At 65.6% G+C, this 16,837-nt stretch overlaps 1 protein-coding gene and 1 long non-coding RNA gene across 4 annotated transcripts; both read left to right on the forward strand.

The window, feature by feature from the left end:
• The first annotated feature begins 299 nt into the window (after positions 1–299).
• On the forward strand, positions 300–11,472 carry ADGRE5 (adhesion G protein-coupled receptor E5). 3 transcript variants are annotated; one of them, XM_051835836.2, is made up of 19 exons: positions 300–458; positions 2,973–3,023; positions 3,191–3,310; positions 3,507–3,662; positions 6,319–6,465; positions 6,776–6,922; positions 7,036–7,082; positions 7,185–7,262; positions 7,811–7,988; positions 8,065–8,172; positions 8,304–8,527; positions 8,785–8,967; positions 9,079–9,270; positions 9,723–9,949; positions 10,058–10,124; positions 10,211–10,302; positions 10,807–10,975; positions 11,043–11,144; positions 11,253–11,472. In XM_051835836.2, the coding sequence occupies exons 1-19, from the start codon at positions 428–430 to the stop codon at positions 11,280–11,282; spliced, it is 2,349 nt and encodes a 782-aa protein (XP_051691796.2). In that variant the 5' UTR covers positions 300–427; the 3' UTR covers positions 11,283–11,472. The 3 variants fall into 3 exon arrangements, with proteins under 3 accessions (XP_051691796.2, XP_051691797.2, XP_051691798.2); XM_051835838.2 differs by having other exon boundaries at positions 383–458; positions 2,973–3,027; XM_051835837.2 differs by lacking the exon at positions 6,319–6,465.
• Positions 11,473–14,383: 2,911 nt separating this feature from the next.
• Positions 14,384–16,108, forward strand: LOC138845650 (uncharacterized). Its single transcript, XR_011382868.1, has 2 exons — positions 14,384–15,628; positions 15,881–16,108. It is a non-coding gene; the product is annotated as an uncharacterized lncRNA (long non-coding RNA).
• The last annotated feature ends 729 nt before the right edge of the window (positions 16,109–16,837 follow it).

Consider the following 16,837-nt stretch of genomic DNA (forward strand, 5'->3'; position numbering starts at 1 on the left):
GTGGCCCGCCCTCTTCCACTGCCCCACACTGCTGACTTCCCCGCCCCCGCCTCCTCTGCCCCCGTGGTGTGTGCGGGAGCCAGAGAAGGCACCAGAGGCTCCCATGGTGGCCCAGCTGGCAGAAGCCTGGGAGGCAGGTGGCGGGGGGAGGGGTGCGGGGGGGAGCTATGGGCACGCGCATGTGTGTGTGTGTGTGTGTGTGTGTAGCACTCCTGGTCTGTTTTTATTGCATTTTCCTGTTGCCTCTTCCAGCTGCTCAGCCAGTTCCGGGGAGGGCCCTGGGCCAGCGGCTGTCCCATCCCCGCCCCTCTCATAAAAGCCAAGCCAGGCCTCGGGACACCCAGTACTGCTGCCCAGCCCCGGGGCAGACACAGGGACCAGCCAGCCCTGTGCCACCTCCAGCCTCTCCCCCATCCTGCCTGGGACCATGGGCGTCCCCCGCCGCGGCGCCTTCCTCGGTGAGTTCTGTGGGCTCCCACCCACTGCAGCCCAGCCCAGCCCGCAGGGAAGGGTGAGGGAGCCCCGGCGCCCTCTCTGGTGGCCGCGGACGGCTGGGAGGTGCCACTGGGGCCCGGCTGAGGAAGCCACATGGCCGACAGAGGCTGGCGCCTGGAGACACAGGGGACCCGTGTCCCGCACCCCCGCCACAGCCAGGCAGTGAAATTGGGGGTCCTCTAGGAACCTGCCTCCTGCCCAGAGCTGGACGGGAGCAGGTGGCTTTAGATTCTCTAGAGCAGCCAATTTGGGCAAACTGAGGCAATGGGGGAGCAGAGACCCCCCAGAGCCGGGGCGGGTGCAGGCAGCTGTGGGGTGGGGGAGGGGGAGGGGCCCCAGGCGGGACGGTGCTGGGCAGCCAGGGCCCTTCCACTGTGGGGTACCCCAGATTTGTCCCCCTCCGGAGCTGTCTCAGGGCCAGGGGCAGCCCCAGAATTCCCCTCGAAGACCTCAGCGGGAGTGTGTGTGTTTGAACTTGACTTTGGTTGTGATTTTCCCCACCCCCGCCCTCCCACGGTTGGGGGGGGCCTCCCTTCCCGCCGCACCCAGGGTGCTCTAACGGTTATCTACCAGGGCGGGCAGTTTGTGGCCTGAGCAACCGGGGCAAGGGGTAACAAAGAGAGGGCAGGAATGAGACATTTAGGGTGAAAACAGGAGATCACAGGGTGTCCCCAGGGCGGCAGGTGGCAGCAGCCCCTGTGTGTGTGGGGGGGGGATAGGCGGGGGTCCGAGGCCTCCTTGGCTGCCACCCGAACCCCTTCAGCCTCACTTTTTCCCCATCCACGAAGGATCAGGAGGATCCTCCCCTTCCAAGTGGATCAACAGGTCCGTGGAAAACGCCTGTTAGATTTAAAAAAAATCATCGATATATTGCAAGGCTTTAAGCCGATTTTTTTGGCACACAAATAACCCCACGCCCCCCCCCCCCCCAGGGTGGCCGTGTGAATGAGCCCAGAGCAAGCCCTGATTGGCAGGAAATTGTCTTTATTGTTTTCATTTCTTTCTGGGGAGGGAGGGGAACGCTGGGGGGGGGTCCTCAGCTGGAGACACAAGGCTGGGGGGGGAGGGCGGCCTCACCCCCGCCCCAGGGGCTGCTAGGGGGAGAGGGGTGTGTGTGGGGGGAGGGGATGCATGAGCACCAGATGGGCCTGGCGCTGACGAACAGCGGCGGCTTCTCTCTGGCTGCCGTTTGGTCCACGTCCAAGGCTCCAGACGGAGGCCAGGTCCATGTCCAAGGCTCCAGACGGAGGCCAGGCAGCCAGGGGGGACTTCTTGGCCCCTCGCCGTCCCAAGTTGGCGGTGGCTGAGGCCAAAGGACCTCAGAAGCCTCCACCCCACCTTCCCCCACTGGCACCCCCACCCCGGCCCCTTCTTGCCCTGGGTTCCAAGTCTCAGCTCCTCCATCCACAGCCCTTGGCTCCTCCTGGGGCCATCTTGTTTGGGTTTTGCTTTTTTTTTTTTTTAACTTGAAAGGGGGGCGTGGTTGTTCGGGGGCGGGGAGGGCGTCTGGGAGCTGGGACTGAGCCAGCTTGGCCCCCAGGAGAGGGTCCTTGTGTGATTCTGTCTTCTGCCCCACCCCGGGGCAAGAGGAACTGGGTCCCGGCTCCCGGGGTGTGGGGGGAGGCAGGGAAGTAGCCGAGAGAGAGGAGGAAGAGCCAAACTGGGGTCCCCCCACCCCGAGGGGCAGCGGGCTGGGGAAGCTGGGCTGGGGACAGTGGTGGGGGAGTCAGGGGGTCCAGGACCTCTCCCCACAGGCTGGCGCATGACTGGCCTGGTTAGGGAACCCTAGTCCACTCCCCACCCCCACCCACCCCCCGGGGACCCCTCCCAGCCACAAGCTGGGAACCCCAGTATTTCGCTGGGAGCCCCCTCCGGAGTGGACGACGCAGTGGTGGTGCGTCACTGCTTCCTCAGGGCCCAGGAAGTGAGTGACTCACGCCCGCCCTCCCTGTGCCCACTGGATCTCGCTAGATTTGGGGGGTCCCCCCTGGAAACTCCCAAATGGGCAGGGTCGCAGGAGGAGGAGGCCACCCAGCTGGAGGCCACGGCGTCTTCCAGTGCCTGGGTGGGGAATCCTGGGGCCCCGGGGCCCAAGGCGCTGGTGCTGGGGTAGGCGTGGAGGCTGTGCACCTGCGTCCCTGGGTGAGGGGGGGAGCGTGGACCTGAGGGCATGCGTGCCCAAGCCCTTGGGTTTGCACTCAAATGACAGTGGCAGTGACGTCGGGTGGCGTTGTCGAGGCTGAGTTTCCACCGCACAGCAGGGAAGCTGAGGCTGAGTGGTCCAGGGCCCCGCCTACACGGCGGTCTGAGCTCCTGGGGGGCGGATCTGTGTTCTGAGCAGCTGCCCCACCCGCACCCCCAAGTCTCCGAAACATGACGGCGCCCCCCCCCCCGCCGCTAGCTTCCTGCTTGTTCTCTGGGCCACACAAGGGGTCCTGGCCCCCTGCTGAAGATCCCCTCCCCCTGTCTCCCTGCAGCGCTGGGGGTCCTGCTGACTCTGTCGGGAGCTGCAGCCCAGAAATCCAAGCGTGAGTGCGTTGGGAGCGGCCAGAGGCTGGGGCAGGGGCTCGGGAACCACCCCCCCCCCGCCCTGCGCGCGCCCCTCTCAGCCCTCCCCCCCCATCCCGGGCGGGCCGGGGGCGGGGCGCGGAGGAAGCCCCTTCCCCAGGCTCAGCCCTGAGTGTCCGCCCCGCAGCCTGCGCCCCGTGGTGCCCTGCAAGGTCTACGTGCGTCAACGGCACGGCTTGTCGCTGCGAAGCGGGGTTCACGTCCACGTCAGGGGAGATCTTCACGGAGCGCACGGACATGTGCGAGGGTACGTGGGGTCACACACAGCTGGAGGCCTTGCCCTGGGGCCCCAGAGACCTGGCTCAGTGTGTGTGTGTGTGTGTGTGTGTGTGTGCGTGTGTGTGCAGAGGCTCTTTCCAGAAGGAACCTAATTACACTCGGGGTGTGTGTGGGGGGGGCACTGACACCGCTGGGAGGTGACCTCGGCACTGTCACCGTCGCAGACATCAACGAGTGTGCCCCGCCCCGGTCCCTGTCCTGCGGGAAATTCGCCGATTGTCAGAACGTGGACGGCAGCTACTACTGCACCTGCAGCCCGGGATACGGGCTCCTCTCTGGGGAGAAGGTGTTCAAGGATGAGAGCCAGAACACGTGTCAAGGTAAGCCCCCATCTCCATGCCCGTGAGGTTTGGGGGGTAGAGAGGTGGGGGGGTCCCTGAGCCCTTCCTGATGTACCCAAGGGCGCAGGGCCATGGCCCCCTGGAGCCTCCTAGCCGAGGCTCAGCCGTGAGGCAGTAGTCAGCACTGCCTGGCAGCTGCGGCGGGGTTAAGATAGGATCAGAAATGTGGATTTGCGTAAAGAAGACAGCGAGGGAGAGGAGAGGAAGGGAAGAAGAAGAAGAAGAAAGAGTCTCTGTTTGAAAGAATAATCGTGGAAGTGGCTCTGTCTCTCGTTCCCGGCCAGCCTGCGTCTCTCTGTGCCTCAGTTTACTGATATGCAAAATGGAGGCGCGACAGCATTACTGACTTTATAGAACCTTGGAGAGGCAAATGAGCTCAGTAGAGGCATTCCCCGGGGGTCAGAGGTCAGCTGGGAGTGGGCAGGCGGGAGCCGTGACTCACCCAGGGGGAGGGCAGGGGACTGGGATCCAAGGCTCCAGGCCCAGCCCTGCCTGCAGGACAGGAAGGAACAGAGCAGACACGCGTGTACTGGGACCACGCGCCTGTGCACCGCCCTGATGGTGCCGGCCGCCCGCGGCTTGGCCAGAGGGCGCTCTTCGTGGGCGCTGGAACAAGGGCCCCGCCCTCTCCAGGAAGACACAGCCGCCTTTGGAGAACCCAGAGTGGACCCTCAACCTGGTGCAGTGAGCAACCTGCTCAGCTGTCCACGGTGATCCTGGATCCTTCTCGGAGTGCCTCAGCTGGAGGACGCCCCCCGGGGCGGTGACTGTTGACTACAGAAGAGCTGTGTCAGAAGCAGGCCTGGAGCCGAGAGGGTTCCCCCACAGACCTCAAGGAGACAGGGCTCTCAGCCTGCTGATCTGCTGCCCCCCGGGCACCGCTCCCCTCCCCTCTCACAAGAGAAAATTCCAGAAGCCCTGAAGATCGCCGGCCTGTGGGCATCTTTATTTGTCGGAAGGAGAGGGGGTATTCAGACATCTCACAATCTCTTGTCCTCCTGGGAGCCCGAGCTGCCCGCACACACGCCTGCCCCACACCGGAGAGCCACACCTGGGAGCCATCTCCCACCTCCTCCTCCTCCTTGGCCAAGAAGGACCTGGAGACCCCCACCTGTGACCCCAGAGGATCCAAAGGAAGACTCGCGCAGAGTTTCTGCCTGAACAGGACAGAAGCTGGAAGCTTTGCTTCCAGAGGCTGGGGTGACAGAGACACCTCTGGCCACGGAGCCCTCGCCCATGGCTGGATTCCTGCTGCTGCTGCCCCATCCACAGGGGATGCCTCTGTGGCAATCAGAGAGACACCTTTGCAGGCCCGGGACTGCCTGGCACCCACTGTCCAGGGACTGTGAACCTGCTGCCCGGGGTGGGAAGGAGGGAGGAACTGGCCCAGGGCCAGGTCCTGGGCCACCGCCGTGGAGCTGAGCTCTCAGCCTGGACAGGAGGGGCTGTCCCACCTGCTAGGGTCACCAGGAGTGTGAAAACCTGGCCGCCGGGGTGGGGATCTGGCCACAGGCCTCGCCCTGCTGGTCCCTGCCCTGGCTGGGAGCCCAAGGGCAAGACCTGGCATCGCTTCCTCCAGGCAGGAGCCTGGATTCTACCCAGGGCTTCCATGCCGGGAATCCAGGCCAGCCCCAGCCCTGGAGGAGGGCAAGATGGGAGGGGGACTCCAAGACCAGGGTGTGGGGGGGTAGGCGGGCATCGTGGGTCACGTGCGTACGATGCCCACCACACAGACCACGCCCACCTCTGCCTGGGACGTCACTTCCCAGGGTGGCCCGACCACAGGACAGCACAGCCACGGGGACCCTCCGGGCCTGGAGTGCCCCCGACCTTGCCCCTTCCCCCTCTGTGGCCTGCAGGTGGGAGGCAGTACTTCCGGGTCTGAGAAGGGGACCTCGTAACTTAGTTTCCCTCCCATACACTGGGCCCATGATCCCTGCTGTGCCCATCTTTTTCAAAAAAAGATTTTTTTTTTTTTGGACAGGCAGAGTGGACAGTGAGAGAGAGAGACAGAGAGAAAGGGCTTCCTTTGCCGTTGGTTCACCCTCCAATGGCCGCCATGGCCGGCGCGCTCGGCCAGCGCACCGCGCTGATCCAATGGCAGGAGCCAGGTACTTATCCTGGTCTCCCATGGGGTGCAGGGCCCAAGCACTTGGGCCATCCTCCACTGCACTCCCGGGCCACAGCAGAGAGCTGGCCTGGAAGAGGGGCAACCAGGACAGAATCTGGCACCTGGACCGGGACTAGAACCTGGTGTGCCGGCGCTGCTAGGTGGAGGATTAGCCTAGTGAGCCGTGGCGCCGGCCAAAAACAGATTTTTTTAAAAGATTTATGTATTTGTCTAAAAGGCAGAGTGATGGAGCCAGGGGAGAGAGAGAGAGAGGTTTTCCACCTGCTGGTTCACTCTGCAGATGGCCACGACACCCAGGGCTGGGCCAGGCAGGAGCCAGGAGCTCCATCCGGGTCTCCCACGCGGGTGCAGGGGCCCAAGCACTTGGGCCATCTTCTGCTGCTTTCCCAGGCCACAGCAGAGAGCTGGATGGGAAGTGGAGCAGCTGGAACTCTAACTGGCGCCCATACGGGATGCCAGCGATGCAGAAGAGGGCGGAGCCTGACCCTTTGGCTTTGTCCTCAGACGTGAACGAATGCACCTCGGGACAAAATCCCTGCCACAGCTCCACCCACTGCATGAACAAAGCCGGCGGCTACCAGTGCCTCTGCCGCCCCGGCTGGAGGCCGATTCCCGGAGCCCCCAATGGCCCAAACAGCACCGTCTGCGAAGGTTTCGCCTCAGGCGCGGGCAGGACTCGGGGTCCCTGAGTGCAGGGGGCGCCCTGCCGGGCCGGGCACCAAGGCCACTGAGTCTGGACGTGAAAAGACCTGGGTGGGGGTGGGGTGACAGGGTCGGAGCCGGGGGAACCAGCGGAGGCTGCCCTGTAACTCATCGCCCACCCAGGCCACAGCCACGGGCACTGCACGCCGCCACTAGGTGGCAGCACCTGCAGCCACAGGGGTTCTGATGAAGCAGGGCGGGGGCGCTGGGCAGGCGGCGGGGGCTGGGGCCCGGCCTGAGCCCTCCTTTCTGTCCCCAGACGTGGACGAGTGCAGCTCCGGGCAGCATCAGTGTCACAACTCCACCGTGTGCGTCAACACCCAGGGGTCATATAAGTGCCGCTGCCGCCAAGGCTGGAAACCGATTGCCGGATCCCTCAACGGCCCCATCAACACCACCTGCGAAGGTACCTGAGCCTAGAACCCCACCCGCGCCCCAAACACGCACACACACACACACAGATGCACACACACACACAGCCGGACGCATGCCTGATGCCCCCTGTCCTGCCCCCTGCAGAGATTCACCTGCCCACCTGGACTCCACCCCACGGCGTCCACAGTCAGGTGAGTGTCCCCAGCCGGCACCACCAAGCAGGAAGTCCCCTGGCACTGGGGTCCCCACCCCCCACCATGGCGCAGGCTGACCCCTGCTCTCTCTGCCTCCAGAGTCTCTCCGGATTCCTTGACAAAGTCCAGGCTCTGAGCAGAGACTTCAAGCCAGCCTTGGCCAATGTCACCATCCAGGTAAGGGCCAGAGCTGGGGGAGCCAGGGCATGGCTCCGAGACGCAAGCACGTTCCCCTGCGGACTGGGTGGGTGCTGGGGGCCGTGGGGAAGGTGCCTCTTGGGACGCCTGCAGCCCACGTCGTATGCTTGGGTTCGGAACCAGCTGCACAGTCTCTGACAGCTTCCTGCTGATGGGGACCTGGGAGGCAGCAGGTGATGGCCCAAGTCCTTGGGGGATGGGGGTCCTTGCCACCCCAAGGGAGACCCAGATGGAGTTTCTCAGTTGGCTCCTGGCTTCAGCCTGGCTGAATGGGGGAATCTCTCTCTGTCTCTCTCTGTAGCACAATGTCAGCCCTTGGATTTCTCTCCTAATTCCATTTTCCATGCATTTTTTGGGGGGAAGGGGGCGGGGAGGTGCCCTTGCACATATGCACACACACACAGGGCTTCCTGGCGACTTTATGGCCGTCATGAGCCCCTGGCGCCCCCTGCTGCCTCCAAGGGTGGAGTAACCCCTGTGGGTCCAAGAAGCCCACAGCTGATCCGTCTCCCCGCCCCCACCCCCAGCGCCTCATCCAGTCCGTGGATGACCTGCTCAAGGCGCCAGGGGACTTGGAGAGACTGGCTCTGAGTGACCAGCACCTCGTGGCCACCCAGCTGCTCTCTGACCTGGAACAGTCCATGAGGACCCTGGCCCGGACCTTACCCACAGGTCCCTTCACCTACCGCTCTCCTTCGGGCACAGGTGAGGTGCCCCCCACCCTGCACCTGCCCGCGCCCCGCCTTCTCCCTCCCCACTCACTCCTTGCCTTTGCCCTCAGAACTGAGCTTGATGGTGCAGGAGAAGGGGACGGGCAACGTCACCATGGGCCAGAGCCACGCGCGGATGCTTCTGGACTGGGCGGTGGCGAGTGAAGACGGGGACTTGGGTAATGCTCGGCCCGGGCAGCGGGGGCAGGAGGAGCTGGGGCAGGGAACGGGACGGGGGTGCGTGCTGTGGTGCAGCGGCTAAGGCGCGCCCTTGGGGAGTGAGTGAGGACGCAGTGTGTCCACCCCGCAGGCCACCCCGTGGCGGGCATTCTGTCCAGTCCCAACATGCAGCAGCTGCTGGCCAACGCCTCCCTGGAGCTGACGCCCGAGAAGCAAGCCGACCTGGAAGACACGTACGAGGGCCCCGTGCGTGGCGCCCGGCTCAGGCTCCTTTCTGCCGTCAGCTCCGTCTTCCTGAGCAACACGAGAACGCACGAGCTCGGCTCGCCTGTCACGTTTGCCTTCTCCCACCCGGTGAGTCCTCGCGCCGGGTGGGGCTGGGCCCTACTGGCCGCCACCCATTCACTCACTCCAAACGCTCCCGGGGGGTGGGGGAGCATGCCATGGAGCATCTATTGTAGGTTTCAGATTTTTAGCTTATTTTTTTTTTTTTGCACCAAAATAAGCTTTGGCCCATCACCTTTCCCAAGTCCTGACTTAACCTGTCCTGCTGTCACTCCTGGCGCCCCATAAATGCGGCAGCCCCGCTGACCACCCGCATCTGCCCACAGTCGGAGACGCCCCGCGGGCCCCGGCAGGAGGTGGTCTGCGCCTTTTGGAAGAGCGAAAGCAGGGGGACCGGGCGGTGGGCCACTGAGGGCTGCCGGAAGCTGGGCAGCCAGAACGGCAGCACCACCTGCCAGTGCACCCACCTGAGCAGCTTCGCCGTGCTCATGGCGCACTACGACGTGCAGGTGAGCGTCGCCGGGGGCGGGGCCGTATGATGGACAGCCCCCTCCCCCCCCCCCGCAGCGGCACCGGGGGCGTAGCCTGTGATGGACACCGCTCCGTGCTCCCACTCCTAGGACCCGCAGCTGACCTTCATCACCAAGGTGGGGCTGGCGCTGTCGCTGGTCTGCCTGCTGCTTTGCATCCTCACCTTCCTGCTGGTGCGGCCCATCCAGGGCTCGCGCACCACCGTGCACCTGCACCTCTGCGTCTGCCTCTTCGTGGGCTCCGCCGTCTTCCTGGCCGGCATCGAGAACGAAGGCGGCCAGGTGAGGCCCCGCCCCCGGCCTCGTGAGCTCCGGGACTGTCCGCTGCGCGGCTGGGTGGAAGCCCCGCCCCCCAGGCCGTGCAGCATGAGGGTAGGTGGAAGCCCCGCCCCGTCCCCACTCACCGCCCAGCGAGCGCCGGGGCTGTATAGTGTGAAGGTGTGTGGAAGCCCCGCCCCGTCTCCGCAGCCCGTGAGCGCCCGGACTGTGCAGTGTGAGGGTGGGTGGAAGCCCCGCCTCGGCCCCGCTCACAGCCTATCAGTGCCAGTAGGAGGTTGGTTGGAAGCCCCGCCCCGTCCCCACCCACCGCCCGGCGAGGGCCGGGACTGTGCAGTGTGAGGGTGTGTGGAAGCCCCGCCTCGGCCCCGCCCCGCAGCCCGTCAGTGCCGGGACTGTGCTGTATGAGGTGGGTGAAGCCCCGCCCCGCGCTGACACCGCCCCGCCCCACCCCGCAGGTGGGCCTGCGCTGCCGCCTGGTGGCCGCGCTGCTGCACTACTGCTTCCTGGCCGCCTTCTGCTGGATGAGCCTGGAGGGCCTGGAGCTCTACTTTCTGGTGGTGCGCGTGTTCCAGGGCCAGGGCCTGCGCGCGCGCTGGCTCTGCCTGCTGGGCTACGGCGTGCCCCTGGCCATCGTGGGCATCTCGGCGGCCGTGCGCAGCCAGGGCTACGGCCGCGCCGCCTAGTGAGTGCGCGCCGCGGGGCGGGGCGGGGCGGGGCGGGGGTGCCCACCCTGGGTCCCCTATGGCCCGCGCCTGCGTCACGGATTCCCCTCCCGCTCCCCTGCCCGCAGCTGCTGGCTGGACCCGGCGGGCGGATTCCTCTGGAGCTTCCTGGGTCCCGTGACCGTCATCGTCCTGGTGAGTGCGCAGGTGCAGACCCAGGCCCGCGGCGCGAGCCCCCAGCCCTCACCCAGCCCTGACCCGGCTCTGCACGCCCCACACAGTGCAACGCCATCATCTTCGTGACCACCGTGTGGAGGCTCGCGCAGAAGTTCTCGGACATCAACCCCGACATGAAGAAGCTGCGGAAGGCCAGGTGCGGGGTGGTGCAGGGGCGGACAAGTGCACGTGCGGAGCAGGGGCGGGGGCAGGGCCGGCGCGGGAGCAGGGAGCAGGTGCGGGCGCATGTACGGGAGTGGGTGCGGAGGCAGGGTCAGTGGTGGGTGCAGGGGCAGGGCCGGTGTTGACGCTGGCACAACTGACGCTGGGACACGTGCACGTGTGGGAGTAGTTGCGGGAGAGAGTGTGGGAGCAGGTGCACGTACACGCACGGGTACAGGTGTGGGGCACTGGTGCGGATGCAGGTGCATGTGTGGGGGCGGGGGCAGGGGCGGGAGCGGGTGCACATGTGGGGGCGGGGGCAGTGGTGCACGTACACGCACGGGTACAGGTGTGGGGAGCTGGTGCGGATGCAGGTGCACATGTGGGGGCGGGGGCAGGGGCGGGAGCGGGTGCACGCACAGGCGCAGGTGTGCGCGCAGGGCTAGGTGCTCTCAGCAGGGAGCGCTCTCAGCAGCCGGCCCATCGGGCCTGCCCGCAGGGTGCTGACCGTCACGGCCGTGGCGCAGCTCGTCGTGCTGGGCTGCACCTGGGTCTTCGGCCTCTTCCTCTTCGACCCGCGGAGCTGGCTGCTGTCCTACGTCTTCACGGTGCTCAACTGCCTGCAGGGCGCCTTCCTCTACGTGCTGCACTGCCTGCTCAACAAGAAGGTGGGTGGGGCCGGGCCAGGGGCGGGGCCGCCAGAATCCCGCCCCACTGACGCCCCGCCCCCCGCAGGTGCGTGAGGAGTACCGGAAGTGGGCTTGCCTGGTGGCAGGGAACCGGTACTCGGAGTTCGTGTCGTCCAGCACAGGCTCCAGCCACCAGCCGAGCACGCGGGTAAGGCGCGTGCCTGGGGTGGGGTGTGGCCTCAGGAGTGGGGTGGGCCCTCACGGGGTGTGGCATGTCTGGGGCAGGGGCGAGGCCTCACGAGCTCCTCCTGCGCAGGTGCTCAGGCCCTCGGAGTCTGGCATGTGAAGAAGTGGACAAGGCGCCGGCGCCAGCGCCTGCCCTCCCGGGCCCCAGAGCCCCCGCAGGGTGAGGACGGGACCGCCGTCCCGCCCACTCTCTCGATACGGTACAGAGGCCCGGCCGCCTACCTACCCTCCCTCGGCGCACACGGGAAGGGAGCTGGCATCCAGAGGAATAAACGTTTATTTTCGCCAGAGTGTCCGGCGGCGGAGGCCGCCCATCCGGCGTCCATAAGGGACCAGGCCGTGCGCGGCAGCGCCGCCCAGGCGCCAGGCTACCGGCTCTGCTTGACTGTGGGCAGGGGGCGGGGAGAGGGGGAGGCTGCAGGTGCGGCTGCAGGGCGGCCCCACGGCCCCGCCCTGCCCATGGCCCTCCGGAGCTCCGCCCCCGCCCCGCCCCCGCCCCGCACGCACTTTACGTGGAGATGGCCACGTTCACTTCGAAGCGGTCTTGGACATCGTTCAGGATCCGGGCGTCGTCCTCCTCAGACACGAAAGTAATGGCCAGGCCCTTGGTGCCGAAGCGGCGGGGCGGGCCACCTGCAGGAGAGGCGGGCGGAGCCAGAGCGTCGGGGGCGGGGCCGGGCTGGACGGCAGAGGCGGGGTCGCTCACCTGTCGGAGTCCTCGGGCATGTCGTAGTTGAAGAGGATGTTGACGCGTTCGATGTCCATGCCGCGCCCGAACAGATTGATGGCCGCCAGGACCCGCCGCTGGAAGTCCTTGAACTGCTGGTAGCGGGAGAGGCTGCGCGGGGGGCCGGGGCGGGGCCGTGAGAGATGTGCTGGGCTCTGGGGGCGGGGCCGTGAGGGGCGGGACTCGGGCGCTCTGGGAGCCAGGCGGGGCGGGAGGTGTGGGCGGGGCTCCGGGGCGGGGCAAGGCAGCGCCGGGCGTGGCCGTGATAGGCGGGCGGGGCGGCGGCCCTCCGCACTCACCGCTCCTCCTGGGCCATGCCGCGGTCGATGGCGATGGCTGGGAAGTTCTGCTCCTGCAGGAGCTGGGCCAGGGCCATGCCGCGCTGCACTGACTTGACGCAGATCTCCACCTGTGCGGGTGGGGCCCAGGGCGCGGTGGGGGCGGTCAGAGGGTCAGACCCGGGGCCGCAGCTCCCCGCAGTCCCTGCGGCCGCACCTGGTTGAACTTCCTGCACACGGGCCACACGCCCTGGCCCAGCGTGGCCCTCAACATTATGCACTGCTTCTCGTGTGGCTCGAGGGCCAGGGGCTGGGGGCCAGGGGGCTGAGGGCGGAGCTGCAGGCCAGGCGGCAGCCTAGGGCAGGGAGGCCGCTGGGGTGAACGCTGCTGGCGGCCGCCGGGGAGCGCCCCCCGCCCCCAGTCCCCGCCACTGCGCACCCAGCTGCTCCAGCATCTTGTCGCACAAAGTGTCTCACGCCGCGCAGGCTCAGGCTGCGGCCTGGCGTGCCCACCAGCACGTGCGGACGCTTCTTCTTCAGCACCTCCTCGTCCTTCTTGATGGACAGGCCCCCGAAAAACACGGACACCTTCGGGCACACAACGGCGCTGGCCTCCCCAGCCCCCCTCCCCCCCGCCCGCCGCGGTCCAGGAGCCAACCTTGACGCCGGGCATGTACTTGGAGAAGCTCTCGTACTCCTTGCTGATGTGGAAGGCCAGCTCCCACGTGTGGCACATGACCAAGACGGTCACCTGGGAGCAGGACAGCGCGGCTCAAGGCCCCGCCCCCGGCCCCAATCCCCGGGACCAGCGCAATCTGCTGCAGCGTGGCCAGCACGAACACCGCCCTCTTGCCCATGCTGGACTTGGCCTGGCACAGGACGTCCACACCCAGGATGCCCTGGGGGATGCGCTCGTGCTGGACTGCGGGTGGGAGGGCGGGCCAGTGCGCGGCGCCTGGTGGCCCTGCAGGCAGCGAGCTCGGGTGGGTGCGGGCGCGGGCAGCCTACCCTCGGACGGGTGCTCGAAGCCCCAGGGCTCGTCCAGTGGGTGTGGGCATGCCCTCCTCCAGCCACTGAGGGCTGAGGCGGGGCCTCTTTCATCGGGCAGCACCACCCCGCCCAAACTGGTGCCCGTCTTGGCGACCACACCCCAGCTCCAGACCCCGATAGCTGCCTGCCCACAAATCCCAGCGCAAAAGTATCTTCTCCCCGTCAGCTCCTATGCGGCCCCCACCGCCCAGTCTTTAAACAAGACTTTGAGAAGCCACAGGCTCAGAGCGCTGCCCCCCCCCCCCATGCCTGCAATGGCTGAGCTGAACCCGGGAGCTGCGGCCTCCATTGTCTCCCCCACGGGCAGCAGAGACCCGAGGACTGGAGCCATCGCACGATCTGAACACCAAGCCTTCCTTCGCGGAAATTTAACAAAAAACACGGGGCCTCCGATGGGGCGCAGTGGATCCCCCCCCCCCCGCCTGGAACGCCAGTATCCCACGGGGGCGCGGGTTCGAGTCCCGGCTGCTCCACGTCCGATCCAGCTCCTTGCTAACCCACCTGGGAAAGCAATGGAGGATGACCCGAGTCCCTGGGCCCCTGCACCCGCGTGGAAGACCCGGAGGGAGCTCCTGGCTTCAGCCTGGCCCAGCGTTGGCTGCTGGGGCCCTCTGAAGAGTGAACCAGCAGACGGGAGCACTCAGATTTTCAAAATAAATCTTTTTATTAGAAAAAGAACGTGACTTCCGCGGTGTCCCTCCACGCCGTGGCTTCCAGTGTGCGGCGTCCGCCCTGCAGCACGGCCCACCTGGCGGCAGCTGGTGGTCCCACGGTGGGTCTCGCCGTCCCCCCACCGCCACTCCTCACGCAGCCAGCGGGAGCCCTAGCCACAGCTGGACGCGACCGGCAGGCGCGCGGCACGGCGGCCCCCACCGCATCCCATGGATCCCCGTCTCCTCCGGGCTTTGGCCCTTGGCAGCAGCATCCAGGAGGGTCGGCAGGCTGAGAAGACCCTCCGCAGCTCCCACGGCGCTCAGAAGTCCCCAGCAACCCCCGCAACTCCCGCCCGGCCCGCCTGCAGCCGTGACACCCCAGCTCCCGGAAGCGGCCGTGCGCGCTAACTACCGGCCCGCCCCCCGGCGCATGCGCCCCAGCGCGCAACGGCCACCTGCCCCGCCCCGCGAGTGCGGCGCCGCGACCCGCGCTCTCTCCTCGTGTTCGCCGTCACCACTCCCCTAAGCGTCTCCCCTCGCCCGTTTGCCCGACGTTCCTGCACAGGGGCCCCACGCCCAGGAAGCGCCACTCACCTGGTTCCTCGTTCGTCTCCGCGCGCTCTGAAGAAAGACGCCCGACTCCGATTACCCGCCGCGCGCCGGCTCACGAGCGGCCGCACTTCCGGCCGACCGCGGCCCTCCGCTCACTGGACAGTCAGCACGTCACTCAAAAGGATGGGAAGCGGTGATTGGGTCGTGCGGGAGGAGTCTGGAAGCTATTGGTAGAGCAAAGAACAGGGCGTGCCTTACGGCTCGCTTTCATTGGTCAATGTAAAAGGCGCGCCCTAGGGAGCATAGTGAGCCGGGCCCCGGCGCGTGCGCTGTCACTTGACCTGGGTTTGGGCCAAGTTGGAAGCCGCCATTTTTGGTACTGGCAATCGAAGACTTGCCGCACCCTCTCTGAGTGTGGCTTCTTATTGAACCCGGGGCTGCGAAGTTGGCACCAGCCTGCGGCCTCGGCGTCTTCCGTGGCGGGGGATTGGGGGCCGGGAGTGACTACTGTAGAGGAATTTAGCCTGTTCTCTGGATTTCGCGTGAATGGCATCCAGTTACTACCTGAGCTTTTGTCTCCCGACACCTTTGCTCAACAAAATGTTTTTGGGTGTTGCACCATTGGAGCTCAGTCCATCGGGGGGTTTGGGCTGTGAGCTGGGGGGCGGGGGGTTTGTCCCACAGGGAGCCTGGGCCAGCGCTGAGTCTCCCTGAAACCCCTGGGTCCCACCTCCCACGAGGTTTTGAGAAAATTCTAGAAGTTGTCAGTTTCTGCCCAGCGCTTCCTCCAGGTCTCCCACTGGCTGGCAGGGAGCCAAGTCCTTGAGCCACGTGGGGAGCAGCCTTGAACCGCAGCTCCCGTGTGTTGGGGGTCCTGGGAGCCCCCAAACCATTTCCTGCTGAAGCCTCACTCAGCCCTGTGGACATCGACAGGCCATCTGCACGTGGGGCCGCTGACACGAGGGTCATTAGCAGATCGGTGGCCAGAGAGGTTCATGGTCACGCAGCTGCCCGGGGTCGAAGCAGCTCAGTTAGGCTGCATGGAGCGGGGGCGCGGGGTGGGCTGTTAGGCACAGTGGTCAGGGTAGCACCGGGATTGGAGTCCTGGCTCCACCTCCTGCCAGCGGGCACCCTGGGAGGGCAGCGGCTGCCTGTTCAAGTTCGCTGATGGACCCGGGAGGCCAAGGTTAGGCACCTTGGAACCGGGGTGGGGGGTGGGATGGAGGGAGGAGCCACAGGGTAGCAGGTGGGCGCTGAGCTTGGGGGAATCGGGTCCCCTGGGGGAGAGGAGGCCTCGGACAACCGCGGGAGCAGACTTCTGCTTAACATGAACCAGCAGGGGTGGCGCTGTGGCGTAGTGGGTAAAGCCACCGCCTTGCAGTGCTGGCCTCCCATAAGGGTGCTGGTTCAAACCCTGGCTGCTCCACTTCCATTTCAGCTCCCTGCTGTGGCCTGGGAAAGCAGTGGAAGATGATCCAAGTCCTTGGGCCCCTGCACCTGCGTGGAGACCTGGAGGAAGCTCCTGGCTCTTGGCTTCAGCCTGGTGCTGTCCCAATCGTGGCAGCTATTTGGGGAGGAAACCAGCAGATGGACAATCTCTCACTCCTTTTTTTTTCTACCCTCCCTCTCTGTCACTCTGCCTTTCAAATAAATTTTTAAAAAGACATCTTTGGAAGCAGATTTTTTAAAACCAAAAATCCCCCCAAATCAAAATTTGAACTAAAGAAAAAAAATTAGAGCTTCTTAAAGTACACCCACAACCGAAGACGAACAAATGTTAACATTTGTCGTATTGGCTTGGTTCATTTCAGAATGTTTTAAGATAGAAAAGATCTTAAACACACCCCCGCAATGGCTAAAAGGAAAAAAAGATTGACAGTACCAAAAGCGGTAGAGAGAGGCTGCGGAACTCTGGAACGCTGGGACCCTGGGACCCCGGAACGCGGTCCCTGCAGGTGGCGTGCAGGTGACCTGGACAGAGTCCAGGTCATGGCGGAGTGTGAGGAAGTTCTCCGGGGGTCTCAGCCTGGGCACTCCTGACTCTCTTATTTTTTTTATTTTTTATTTTTATTTTATTTTTTATTTTATTTTTTTTGACAGGCAGAGTGGACAGTGAGAGAGAGAGACAGAGAGAAAGGTCTTCCTTTGCCGTTGGTTCACCCTCCAATGGCCGCCGCGGCCGGCGCGCTGCGGCCGGCGCACTGCGCTGATCCGATGGCAGGAGCCAGGTGCTTCTCCTGATCTCCCACGGGGTGCAGGGCCCAAGCACCTGGGCCATCCTCCACTGCACTCCCTGGCCACAGCAGAGAGCTGGCCTGGAAGAGGGGCAACCGGGACAGAATCCGGCACCCCGACCGGGACTAGAACCCGGTGTGCCGGCGCCGCTAGGCGGAGG

Source organism: Oryctolagus cuniculus, chromosome 16, assembly GCF_964237555.1.
Source record: "Oryctolagus cuniculus chromosome 16, mOryCun1.1, whole genome shotgun sequence".
Taxonomy (NCBI): Eukaryota; Metazoa; Chordata; class Mammalia; order Lagomorpha; family Leporidae; genus Oryctolagus; species Oryctolagus cuniculus.